At 33.6% G+C, this 13,845-nt stretch overlaps 1 protein-coding gene across 2 annotated transcripts; it reads left to right on the top strand.

Annotated features, from left to right (window-relative positions):
• The first annotated feature begins 4,122 nt into the window (after positions 1–4,122).
• On the top strand, positions 4,123–6,314 carry LOC7460697 (expansin-A1). Of its 2 annotated transcripts, XM_002312217.4 has the most exons (4): positions 4,123–4,289; positions 4,422–4,555; positions 4,659–4,971; positions 5,453–6,314. In XM_002312217.4, coding segments are annotated over exons 1-4 (756 nt in total). In that variant the 5' UTR covers positions 4,123–4,287; the 3' UTR covers positions 5,760–6,314. The 2 variants fall into 2 exon arrangements, with proteins under 2 accessions (XP_002312253.1, XP_052311434.1); XM_052455474.1 differs by lacking the exon at positions 4,123–4,289 and having other exon boundaries at positions 4,333–4,555.
• Positions 6,315–13,845: the final 7,531 nt, after the last annotated feature.

The following is a 13,845-nucleotide window of genomic DNA, read 5'->3' as shown; positions in this document are numbered from 1 at the left end:
CAATGCACACCCTGAATGCAATTATTTTTTAAAATTTTGAATATGAGTTCATTAGATTTATGTTGGTTTTGAATTTTGACCTTTCAATAACACTTTCAACAATCAGATTTAGTTTTTCTCGCACTTAATTCGAATATAGAAATTAAAAAGTGCAAATATGAGAGCAATTGAGATTTGAGAGGGCCAAAACTGTAAGCTCCGTTCAAGGCCTTAACCGGAGAGATAGCACCGTTTTTTCCTTCTTTTTTTTCAAGTACAAACAAAATTTGAATACCATCCTAAAAATTCCAGCCCTGTATATGAATCACGTCCTCGGTCCGGACTTCCCAGTTTCGATATATCTTTTCGAGTTTTCGTTGTGTTCCTTTCTTCGGGGTTTTACTGCATTGCACCCCAACTCTCATCTAACAAAAGAAAATAATAATAATAATAATAATCAAAGTTCAGAAAAGATAAAATGTTTTGGCAGCAGTAGCCAAATGGGTTTTGAATATAGAGAAAAGAGCAAAAACAAAAGAGAGACTGCATGTGTTTTTTTAATATCAACATATAAAACATATTTAAAAAGTATTAATTTAATATTTTTTTAAAATAATTTGAAGAATATTTTTAAAAACATGTTAAGACATTAAGGGTCACCCCGAGTAAAAGTTATATATCGGTCACGATAACAAGTTGTCATTCCAGAGGTGTTTTATTTAGTGCTGCCTTATTCTTAATTTGACTGCTGTTCAAACATTAACAGCCTAGAGAGAGCAAGGGTCGCCCCATGATTGGATCTTCTCTTTCTTGATATGTGCACTGTTTGACCCTCTAGGGAGTTGTGATGTGGGGTTGGCGTGGCACGAGCTTCGCTCGAAATCTGGGCTGTTCTGCCCATGCCTGTTTTCTTCAGCAGTGGAGGGGTTTGAATATCTCCACGGTGATCTATTAACTTTGTCCAGGAAATGCATGCTAGTAGTAACCGAGACTCATTTTTTCTCCCTGTTCCCTCTCCATCATGATTCTGTAAGCGTGAGTTTGTTTTTGCTGCTGTGTTTTTTACTTTTAGTGGTGTGGGCTAAAAGTAAAAAACACAGCAGCAAAACTATGCTTGTGTTTGTATCTCACAGTAAACGTATTGTAAGATGATTTGCATTTAGCAAAGCTTTTTCCTACAGTGGCGATTCCGTTTCCAATTTGAAGTATCTTTTAAAAACACCCCTGTATTTTATCATAATGGTACGAAGCTCTAAGAGAGGAGAGGGTGGGGGAGGAGGAGGGAGATCAGAAGGGAATGAATAGACCAAAATACTTCGAAGAAGGTAATATTTTTTTTCATATACATGGAGATTAGTCGAGATGCGTCGATGCATAAAATTAATTTAAATATTCTAATTAAATAAAATAAATAAATAAATAAAAATAAAAGTCTTAAAATCCTTTCCGGTGTGAGATTTTTCTTTAATATTTTAAATTAGGAGTAGGCAGGCTGTCCAAGCAAGGTCTGATGGGAGGAGAGTTTTATCAATGGAAAATACTGATCTAGTACACCAAAAATACACGTAACTCGTCATTGTAGAAACTATACTACACTTGCTGTTTACATTTTTAATTAATGAAGCCGATTGGAATTGGATACGCTCGGGCCGAGAATCGCGGTCCTCTGATATCGTCAATCAGCATGGAATCCAAGTGCCGAATGGCTGTCCATGCAATCTTCTTATCTTGATTAGGAAATCATATGATAGTGCCTAATGATTATACACATAATGAGACACTGAACATACAATTAATCCAGCTAAGTAACCATTACAGCCCCTGTCCAGGTCTAACTCAGCCAAGGATGATAAAAGTTTTTTTTTTTTTTTAACATTATATGCAAAATACAATATAAATTTGAATTGTAAAATTATAATTAATTTTTTAACTAATTATATATTAACAATTCTAGCTAAGAAATTGAACTACATTAAAATCTAATTAAAATCTAATAAAGTGAGTTAATAATATTATAATTAATAAGTGATCTAAATAAAATGAGAGATATAGATAGTATAAATCAATGAATTGATGATATGGAGAAATAATAATTATTAATAAATAAATAAATAAATAATAATAAATAAATAATAAAAAGTTTTCATGCAACCCGAATCTCTAATTTTCGCATATTCTTTGTAAATTTGAGTCCTGGTTTTAAAATATGTTATTCTCTCTCGTCTAAATGAATTACTGGACCTACAATATATGGTTGAAAAGCTTTAGTTGTCTACTTTCCAGCCCAACTTTAATCGCTGCAAAATTTCACCGGTAACTCTAGATATGTCCAAAACAATACATGAAAGTCTAGTTTGACATATTTGACAAGATTCATCTACTAATTTTAACCCTTAGAAATATTATGTCCCCGAACTTCATTTGATCTGGAAAATTACCACAATATATTTTTATGTGTCTAATATTTCGATGTAAAATATTATTTATATTCAATATATAGTTTGAAAGATATGTTCAATCTCGCAAAACTAATCAACAAACATTTTAAGATCAAATTTGAACCTGACTTTGTTCATGTCACAAATTTACTGATTTTATCGATTTTGCATGAGTTAAGTTTGATTTTAATGGTTTTCGAGTTTTAGTCCAATTTTACATGTTAGATACATGTTTTTTCATAAAATCGTATGATTTTACGAGCTAACTCATGATTTTAACAAAAATGAACCCAGCCCAAGAAATAGTTGCTGGTTAATAGAGTCAATTTATCAGCGAGTCAACCTATATCTATTTTAAAATGATAGTTTTTTATTTTTTTTAAAATAAAACAATTTTATTTTAATAAAAAAATTTAAAATAAAACAACATTGTTTTGAATAACTTTTTAAAAAATAAATTCTTAAAATTGATATGATTATTTATACTCTGATTTTTCCGTTTCAAATAGATCTCATATTAATCTATTAGGTCTTATAAATTTAACCGAATTAATTTTTGATAAACCGAGTTTTTAGCAGTATATCTTTACCAAAAAATATTATTTCAAAAAAGATTTGTGGGTATAAATTTTCAGAAAAAATAAGCACACCTCAGTGAATGTGCACTGAGTATGGCGCTAACCAGACCCTGAGACGCTGGTTTTGAATTTTTTTAAAGTAAGTTTTTAAAACTGATATAATTATTTCTACTTTGATATTTCTTTTTCTAATAAATCATTTTTCAACCGATTTAATTTTTAACTTGATTCAAAACCAAACCCAACCATAACTATGCTCTGTGTTGACAAATCACTAATTTAATTTATGCACGAGGCATGCTCCATTGAGCCTGTCCTTCAAAGAAAAAAAAATTCACAAGGCAGCTAAAAAATATTATCTGGTAACTCAGGAAGTTATTGTTTATCAGACACGTGCTCCTACAAGTCTCTAAAATACTCTTTCTCTGTTTCATATTTGACGGAGTTCTCCTAGTTCTTCCCTAACCAGAGTGTGTTTGTTCAGTTGTACTTGAAACCATCCACGTGCTCGCATTTCACAGCTGTGAATATCAATTAATGAATTGTTCGAAAACAAAAAATAATCATGAACTGGAGGGGATGGTTTTCCAAGATAAATAACATGCTAGTCTAAACAGGAATTTAATTCGTTTACCAAAGTAGATTTATTTTATTATTAAAGAATTGACTCAACTGTCCCAGTCCTGATAAACGGCTGCGTATGAGGCTCGTAATGTGCCCATGCGCGTCACTGTGCATCTGCTCATCACAGTCCAAGGCTAAAAACCAACGAAGGATCAAAACAGACGTTTTTTTAACAAAAAAAAGTTTCATTGTTAGAAAAACAAAAAGAAAAGGTAGCGTTTTTCCTAACCAAGATATATTTTAAATATTTTTAAGAAAATTCAAGAAGGGGGAGGAGATAAAATAAAAGGGTGCCTGCGACAAATGAAAGTTGCTTGCATGTGGAAAACCGCCTATACCCCACTCGGATTCTAGGGAATTTTTCTACTAGGAAACAAAACCACACGGTTTTCAGCCTCAAAACAATTTTTCCCCCCTCAAAGCTCACATGTGCTCTTGTTTTTTCACCATCACAAGCTTGACTTTTACGCCCAAGCGGTTCATGGTCCCCCAGCTGCTTCAAGACGTGTCTTTGCGATAGTTGTGTGTGACGAGTGACAATGGTGGCAAAATTGTTCTCCTAATCACCCCTACCGAATCCCTATAAATTCTCCCTCATCCCCTCCTAACCTTCTCCACTCCAGCGCCTAACATTTTCACTAGCCTGCTCTCTTTTCCTCTCTCTTTTCATGTAATAACCGTCTCTCTTCTCTCACATTTGCTTTTCAAAATGTTGTTTCTCTTGTTAAATGAACCTAACAAAAAATGAGCAAGGTGGGTTTTTTTTTATAAAAAAACTAAACTGGTTTACTCCTTTGTGCAGGAAAATGGCTCTAGCTGGATTTATCTTGGTGGGTCTCCTTGCAATGGTTTCATCTGTTAATGGTTATGGTGGTGGAGGGTGGATTAATGCCCGTGCAACCTTCTACGGAGGTGGTGATGCTTCCGGCACAATGGGTATGCCACTTTGCAGAAGCGAAGAACCTTTTTAAGAAATTAAACCCTTCAGGGCACACCATATGACTAATTTTGCTGGTTTTGATAAAATATGTAACTTCAGGTGGGGCTTGCGGTTACGGGAACTTGTACAGCCAGGGGTATGGTACAAATACTGCAGCTTTGAGCACAGCTCTGTTCAATAGCGGGTTAAGTTGTGGGTCTTGCTACGAGATTAGGTGCGTGAATGACCCCAAATGGTGCCTGCCTGGCTCCATTTTGGTCACAGCCACCAATTTCTGCCCTCCAAACAATGCCCTGCCTAACAATGCAGGGGGGTGGTGTAACCCTCCTCAACACCACTTTGATCTCTCTCAGCCTGTCTTCCAACACATTGCCCGATACAGTGCTGGTGTTGTACCTGTGTCCTACAGAAGGTAAGTCTCTAGCTTCTTGAGCTTCAAATCTAACCATGGAGGGATATATGGTCATGAATAAGGGTGTTTTAATGAAATTAATCTCAATTTTTTCCTTAACGAGTTTCTGGTGAGGGTTATTTACGTCTTTAATCAGTCTCTTCATGTTCTTAAATCCTTTCTTCACGGTTCAGGTCCTTTTCATAACTCTAATTTGATTGCAGTCAACCTTTCCCTCTCTAAACTTTCCCTTCCTCAGTGATTTCTGAGGTTTAATAAAAAAAATTCAGATTCATGTCCCAAGACCAGTTTTTGAACTAAACATAAAGGGCAGTTTAAGTTCTTAGCAAGGTCCCCGCTTTACCACTTTCTTACCACGAACTGTGAGAGAGAAAGTTCAATTTCCTCTTGGAATTTGGAAGCTTACCCTTCCCTCATAAGGAGTTCTCTTCTTTCTGGCTTTAGTAGCAGTGTTAACTGTCTTGGTGGCGGGTTTTTGTAGGGTACCCTGCAGAAGGAGAGGAGGCATAAGATTCACAATCAATGGTCACTCCTACTTCAATCTAGTCCTGATAACCAACGTTGGTGGTGCTGGTGATGTGCATGCTGTGTCCGTCAAGGGGTCTAGGACTGGATGGCAACCAATGTCAAGGAACTGGGGGCAAAACTGGCAAAGCAACAATTATCTTAACGGACAAAGTCTTTCCTTCAAGGTCACCACCAGCGATGGCCGTACTGTGGTCTCCTACAATGCTGCTCCCTCTAGCTGGTCCTTTGGGCAGACCTTCTCTGGTGCCCAGTTCCGCTAGGGACCGACACTGTGTGCCTTCTGTTCTTTCAGCATGCTAAAGTTTCAGCATGTTAGCTCTATATTTATTTAGTACTTATTATCAGAAGTAATATTAGTATGATTTTATTAGTACTAATATATACTTGTATCTCGATTGGAGGTCAGTATTAGGTTCTCTTTGGTCAGGATGAGAAGGGCTTTTTTAATTGGCACTCTCATTTTGAGCTAATTGAGTCACTCAGGGGTGTCCTATTCAAGGGACACTCTTTATTAGTCTTGGGGCTTTTCCTTTTTTTCTTCCGCCGTTGAAAAGGGCGGAAGATTATGGCAGGGGTGGACTTTTACCACCCGCCGCTAGTATTTTGAGTAGTTGCTCTTCTTAATTTCGCTCCCCCGCAGCCTTAAAGGGATTTGGGAGCTGCGTTTTTTTTTTTTTTTCGTTCTTGTAAGCTGACTGTGATCAGCGTCCGGTGAATTATGTCCTTGGGTTTTTATGTCTGAAATTTAAGACTAAAGTGTAAATTTCCAATTTCTACTAGTGATGAAAGTGGTGATAGAGTGCTGTTATTCCCAACTATCCTCTGTTGTCTTTCTCGTCTTCTCTTGTGCGTATGACAATGCCCTTCCTTTTGTATTCCAGTGGGACCGGCACCCTCCAATAAATAAATTATGAAAGATGTAATTAAAATCAGTGGCAAGCTAATTGACTAATTGGGCTACCCGAAGGCCTGTAGCTGGTTCTTCATAAGTTCCAAATTCAAGCTAAGCCTTGTGATAATCGATCAATCCAAGCCTAGACCCCATTTGCCCAACCTCGCACACCATCGCGATAATGAATCCAAATGCACGAAGGCTATACAACCAAGGTTTTGGCCTTGTGCTCTTAAATGTTATTTAAATTGATTTTGAGTGTTTTTTATATAAAAAAATTATTAAATTTATGTTTTTAATTTTTTTTGAATATATTTAAGAAAAAGTTAGAGGCATAGCCTACTTTCTTTCTTCTTTTTATTTTATTTTTTGTCTTGGTCTTTATGCTGCTGCACTTATCTGCCTTCACCAACCAAAGATCAAGTTTCCAGTATAAAAGTTGAAAGACAGTTCTTCAAGAGATTTAAGCGAGCTTTTACTCTTGACTCTGATTTGAGTTTTGAATATTGATGGTTAAGGAGGAGCATCCCTGGGGACAGACATCCAAAGCCAAAGGCTTTATATTGTTGAAGGTCGTCCTAAGAGTTAGAAGTGTACGAGGTGTGGCAAATAAAGACGATTAACTGATGGCTTGGTATTTAGATTTAGACTAGTTTACAGTGACGCACGGGTCAGATTACTATTGATATTGATATCACACATGACCAAGTAGGGTAATCTTACAGTATTTAGATATAGTGCTTTACACGGATTTAAAATTAAACTATATAAGATTTATTTTAATATGATTTGTTCAAAGACAAACCCGGTTAATTAATAAAAAAATTTAAAAATAAAATTGACAGAAAAACCCTCTTGATCTAACTCTTTGCCTAGCTAGATTTTAAATTAAATTATATAATTTTTTTTTAATATGACACCAGCCTCTCGATTAAAAAAATAAACTAGATGGTGAAATTTGACAGAACAAAAAATCTTTTTATTTGATTATTTGACTAGTTTGAGTTTAAAATTAAATTATTAAGAAGTTGATTTAATATAATTACTCCCATTCAAAATCAATTTAAATGTTATAAGGATGAAATTAAAGAAAATAAAGGAAAAGAAAAGGTTATTAAAAAGAGAAAAAAGAGAAAGAGAGAGGGGGAAGAGAGTGCACCTGCATATGAACAGAAAAGTAAGGCCAATGCAAAGGCTGAGAGTTCTCTTATAGCCTGTTTGGCTCTGCGATTGAATCTGTGTTTGATCAAATTTTAAATTTTTTTTTTTGTTAAAATTGAGTGTGGTTTGTATTTTTTGGATCGTTTTGATGTGCTGATGTCAAAAATGATTTTTAAAAAATAAAAAAACATCATTGACATGTATTTCGGCACAAAAAGCTATTTGAAAAGCAATCACTACCACACTGCCAAACACCCTAACTATAGCTGAAATGGAATGATCTTGGCGTAGGTGGTAAATTTAATTTCAGTTAGCACTGTTGGGATAACGTAGACCTTAAAGAAAACACAGGATTTTTTTTTATTGCCACCAACATTTCAAAAACAACTAGGGCAAGTTAAGATTACAAGAATTTGAATTGTCTTCTCTTCTCGCACTTGCCACGTTTTTCTTTTTTTTGGGCGTACCCTAGATGGTGACTCGCATTTAACTGTAAACGGGAATCTGTCAAGTTTTATCCCCGCCGGTGTGTGCATAGCTCCACTTGTTAAATTCCTGGTTTATCCTCATTTATTTGTGTTACAAGTCAAAATCCGAAATAACTCAGCAGAATAAATGATACTAGCTAGCGGATGAACAACCTTTTTACTTCTTTTATTGTTTTTTTGAATGAATCAAAAAACCATTTGTCAGTTGCGCTTTCTTTGACAGTGCCTGGTGTCGATGAAGCAGGTCATTTCATATCAATGTCTCCTCTGCTTGTCACTTGCCTTCCAGTCTCTTTATGGGAACATCGCCTCAATATTCATTGTGTTTAGTTACACGAATACCATCAGAGAATAGGATAAAAAAACCAGATATGTTTGTTGTTACTATCGAATTAACAGAACGTTTTCTTCTTGTTTTTTTATTCTCCTTCTGAGAAATTCACATGGGAATTAACCCCTTAGCATGGAGGCTCGGTACTGGTAAAATGGATCGAAGTGGTAGTCCTGGAGGTTCCTGAAGATAACAAATGAATGGGAGATCACATGGAACCTGTTTTTCAAATCCCGAAGGTAATAAGATTTGAAAGATTCAACAACCAAACAAAATACATGAAGGAGGTGGGCATATCTATTCACATTTGAACTCTGATAGCAACTGTGCATGAAGAGCATCAAGGATCGAAATACTCGAGACAAGATAAGAGCCGTGTACTGTTGAAATTTCTCGGAAAGTTCAAGTAGTTTTATTCCCAGTAATTCTTTGAAATTAGCGATTGCTAGATATGTAAACATTGATCTCTCTCTCTCTTTTTAATTCTTTTATAAAATTTAATTATCATTTACGTTTTACCTGGATTGGCAATTACTGGGGTATTAGGAGACTTAGTGCTAGATATGTTTTACAGTTAGTTTTTTAAATATATTTTTGTTTAAAAATATATTAAAATAATATTTTATTTATTTTTAAAATTTTATTTTTAATATAAACATATTAAAATAAAATACAAACTAAATAATAGAATTCAATTTCGATTGACTCGTCGGGGCCACAATCCCACACGAGGCATAGTTACATGAAAGTAGACCTGCATGTGCTGGGGAGTGAAAATACACAACTTATTGGTAGAGGTGTCATCCTCCCACCTCGTGAATATTTATCCCAAATTTGGATATAAATAATTTATTATGTTTATATTATATATGTATATATAAATAAATTATGTAATTTTTAAATTTGTTATGGTATATGTCATTTATTTAATATTGATCACATGAACCCCAATAAAAAATTATATTGGACAGAAACTATCAAAAAATAATATAAATTATCTATTGAAGTCTTATATAATGATTTAAATTTTTAGGTTGAAATGATTATTTAATTTGTTATTAAAATTTTGATGATTAAGTAGTCATGATTTCAAATTTTATCATTGTTAAAGAATCATCTCAACCTAATCGTTTAAGTTGTTAGATGAGGTCTTAACATATAATTAATTTATATTATTTTCTAACAATAATGCATATCCCAACAAATAAAATTAAACATAAAATAATATAAATCTTTATAAATTACAGGTTTAAAAGATATTCTTGAATGAATGTAATGGAAAATAATTTAAATTATATCTTATGCGTCACCCATCAAAAATAAAAAAAATTAAAGTTGAGATGAATATAGATTACCTGTACTTCTTATATAAATGGAAACAGTTCAAAATTAAATTAACTCGGAGGTGTAGCGAAATTTAAATGGAAATTCATGGAAGATTAACTCAGCTGAGATGAATTAAATTGTATGAACTTTAAATAGAATCCACAAAATAACTACATTTTCCCTTGTTGAATACTGAAACAGTGCAAGAAGCAAAATATATGGCTATTTTGTGCTATTAGCATGGAAATTTTAAAATTTTGCTGAAATAATAGAATTGAATTTTTTTAATAAAATAACATAGATTATAGTTGTTATAGTTTAAAAACACGATATATAAAAAAAATTGATATTGAAAAATTCAACTGTGTCTATAAAACACAATTTCCTCATGTCTCTCTTTGGAATCGCGACAGGCAACGAGAGGCATAAAAACGTATTTCGAGGCTTGGAGATGAAGGGGAAGTGATTTGTTTGTGTTTTATGGCAAAAACCAATTGTTTATGGCCATTTTTTTTTTTAGAGAGGGAGGGGGGCCGGCAGTCAATTTTAGCGATTTCAAAATAACAACAGGGTACGCTGTCGTTCTAGGCCATGAGAGGGTAAACTATCACGCTTTATAAATAAATGTGATATCCATTAAACATCGTGTTTTAAAATTGCGACAGGCTAATACTGTAGTTTTTTTTATTTTTAAATTATATCATTTCATTAATATTTTTAATTTATGGTTTTAATTTTTTAAAAATTAAAATATGTATCGATTGACGGGGACTCGGGGAGGTCAAACAAACTCTCGTTTTGTGATTGCCGTGTTGCCAACTGGCGGCGAATCTGGAGCCACGTGAAAGGAGTCCGGTTTTCTGACACACCACTCTTTTTCTTACCAATCGACGGCTTCTCGCTCTCCACGACAAAACTGCTTTCGTGGCGATTAGACAGTGTACGAGCTAAGCCTTTAATATACTCTGGATGTTTTTTTCTTTTTATTCTTTTTACGGATCGTATGAATAATGTTTTTGTGCGTTTTTAACACCTTTTACCTTTTGTTTGATAATTAGATTCTGTTGATAAATAAATTGATTTTAAATATTTAAAAGAGATAAAATCAGATTTATTTTATTTTTTTATATTATTTTCATTTTATTTTTTCAAAAGTTTTTTTAAAAAAACTAGATTAGTGTTTTTTTAAAAAATAATTTTAATATTAAATTCTTTCTTTTTAAAATTATAAACCAGAGGATTTAGTATTTAATTTTATTTTATAATACTTTAAAAATTAAATTTCTTTTAAAATTTAAAAGGATTCCCAAAAAACTAGATGCGATATGTTTTGGACAGTTTATCGTAGCCGCCCCATGTGACTCGCCGTATATTCCGGTTCCTCACTTGTAATTGTGTGTTATGGTGACATTTTACTAACAACAACAAGAAGTAATTAATAAGAATTTAGAATTAAAAAATTTGTTTTTTTTTATTTATATGGATGTTTGGGCCAGCTTGCGCGTATCATGATTAATCCCATGATCCACTGAATATCTTGCAAACCCAGTAAACATGTAAGGCACTGCGAGAGTGACAGACATATACAAGGAGGTTCGAACCCGGGTGCATATAAAGAGAACAAGTTTCTTTCACCGCTAGGCCAATACCTCTTTATGATATTAAATTGGAATTATGTGATTGTTAATATTAATGATTATTAGAGGTTTACTTCATTATTAATTTTAAAATTTATAAAAGTTAATTGAAATATAGGTAAACTAACTGAATACCTCACATTAAAAACAAAAAATCATATCAGGAGCTAATGATAAGACGAGGTCAGTCCCGTCGATAAACTATGATTTTGTCATTTTTATGATGGCTTGTTTTTTGCTTGTAGTTTTGGGATGCTAAATGATAAGTTAAATGTTTTTTGTTTTTGTTTTTATTTGAAAACTCACGAGACTCGTGACTCAATTCAATTTTGAACCCAAAAAAAAAACGATTTCACTCATTCAATTCAAGTGAGTGAGGCTTATGCCAATTCAATCAGAGTGATGTGAGAGTTCTCTCGAGGTATTTTGTGGTTATTGGATTGATCTGGAGCCTCATATTTATTGTTTAATTTATATATTTATGGATTCTTGTTAAATCTTGAGATTTGTTTTTTTTTTCACCTGACAACATTATCATGAGTTTTTTTAAATCTTCTAAGTAAATAATTTTTTAAAACAAAGCAGTGGTGACATCATATAAGCTTTAAATTCAAAAGATTTTCAGTGTTTTATTTGTTATTGTGATTGAAATTGTATTTCGAGCATATAATTCATTTAAGAAGAATTAAAATAATAATTTTAAGGTATTTTTTAATATTTTTAAGACTTTAAATGACAATTTATTTTTTTCTCTCCTTAAGATGGCTATTTAATAATAAGTAAAATCAATGAAGAGTGATAAAACTCAACTCGATTGGTGATGCCTGTTAGAGCGTCCTCTTGCTCATACCCCTTCGTTGCTCGGAATGGAAAACCATCTTTTAAACGGACATCTTCGACTGCATGACTGTCCTCCTTTGATTTATTTTATGAACATTCCTTGTAGTTTTTTCGATTTAAAACCCTGCCGTTCTAAACGCACGAGTCTCAGGGCTTTGGCAGTGCCGAAAATCTAGTCCCTGAGAGAGTTCGGTATCGATGCCATTAATTTGTTGACTTGTATCAGCTTTGTCTCATAAATACATCATACGGAATTTCTGATACATGTTCCTCTACTTCAAGAGCAGCTGCCGGTGTTGATAGAACATCGCTAAGCTACAGACCAGACTCCACCAAGTTAAATGCTGCTTCCGTTTTTCTGTCCAGTAGTACAAATGAATGAATGATGCTGCAAAAACTACCTCAAGGAGCTCTGACGTTCAATCAAATCACCAGCCAGTGCCGTGAGAAACTGGGGTTGGATTATTATTAGTTAAGCAGTGAGAGTTATGACTAGTTAAAATATGCAGATGGGCATTTATTTATGCTGCATCTAAGGTAAGCAAGCGGCATTCACCGACTCTGTCCAGAACAATAACCACTGAGGACGATAACTACTCCTTCAATTGCTTTAATATATCAAAGCAATCGGCCATGGCATTTAAAGGGTTAAAAGTTAAAACTTAAAGCCATGGCATAAAAAGGAACCGAAAGCTGACGGTTAGGCAGCTAAAGCGGGTTCGCCTCATTACTGCACTTTAATGCATCGACTGCTATTCTTTCTTTTCATCAGTTTCTTTCACCAGGAGGGCTGCTGTGATTTCCAAAGCCTCCTCGTTCAGTTAATTTACTGCCTGGCCAAATTAATTTCCTCGCGCACATGCTTTTTCCTGACCGTCTAATCTAACAAGATTTATAGAGCGAAGCCCAGTTTGTTAGTTCCCAAAAGGTGATTTTTTTTTTTTTGGATTAGAGTAGTGTATTTTATGGAAAATAATTTTTTAAAAAACGGATTATTTACTAACATGTAGTTTATAATGGAAAATACCTAAAAACCATATTCTAGCGTGACCCTCCCATGAAATCATGAGCTGTAAATAATTTTTGGTGGTTGTTATTTTTTTTTAATAGTAAGATTGTTACGTTGTTATACAATAAAAGAGTCTTTTAATTTTATTTCAGACCTCATTTATATTTTATCATGTTTGTACTTTGATAAATAAGCTGAAAAACAACTTCAAATGTTACCATGAAAACCCAATCACAAGTATAATGAACGATAATGTTAACATATAACATTTGGAAGCGTTTTTCTATTTTATTTTTTTAATTAGAAACAATATATGCTCTCTCCTCTCAAGACATTACCATTTTTTCTGACTAAAAAATAATCTTATATTTATTTATTTCGTAGTAGGTCAGGGGAAATGGTTTCATTTTCTTGGAAATAAACAGAGCATGAAGTGCTGGACAGCTTGTCAAGGCATAGCCATCCTTAAAGGCCCACTGGGCCATAGTGTAGCATAAATAAATAAATAAATTAAAAAATAGCACAACTGGTATAGTTGTGCTATTAAGAAGAACGCAGCTAATAAGCATTTAATAGCGCAACAAGCTATTAGAAATTACGCAATTTGTAAAGACTGTGCTACTCAGTCGAATAACTCTTTAATTTTTTTATTTTTTTTTATT

This window comes from Populus trichocarpa, chromosome 8, assembly GCF_000002775.5.
Source record: "Populus trichocarpa isolate Nisqually-1 chromosome 8, P.trichocarpa_v4.1, whole genome shotgun sequence".
NCBI classification, from domain to species: Eukaryota; Viridiplantae; Streptophyta; class Magnoliopsida; order Malpighiales; family Salicaceae; genus Populus; species Populus trichocarpa.
Note: the sequence above shows the minus strand (reverse complement) of the source record. Positions and strands in the feature narration are given on the sequence as shown.

What these genes read in the sequence shown, in the direction of transcription:
- LOC7460697 (XM_052455474.1), top strand. Translation starts at nt 4,348, where the DNA reads ATGAACCTAACAAAAAATGAGCAAGGTGGGTTTTTTTTTATAAAAAAA. An exon ending in TGATGCTTCCGGCACAATGG is followed by an intron (nt 4,556 to 4,658) that starts GTATGCCACTTT and finishes ATGTAACTTCAG; the next exon opens with GTGGGGCTTGCGGTTACGGG. An exon ending in GTACCTGTGTCCTACAGAAG is followed by an intron (nt 4,972 to 5,452) that starts GTAAGTCTCTAG and finishes GGGTTTTTGTAG; the next exon opens with GGTACCCTGCAGAAGGAGAG.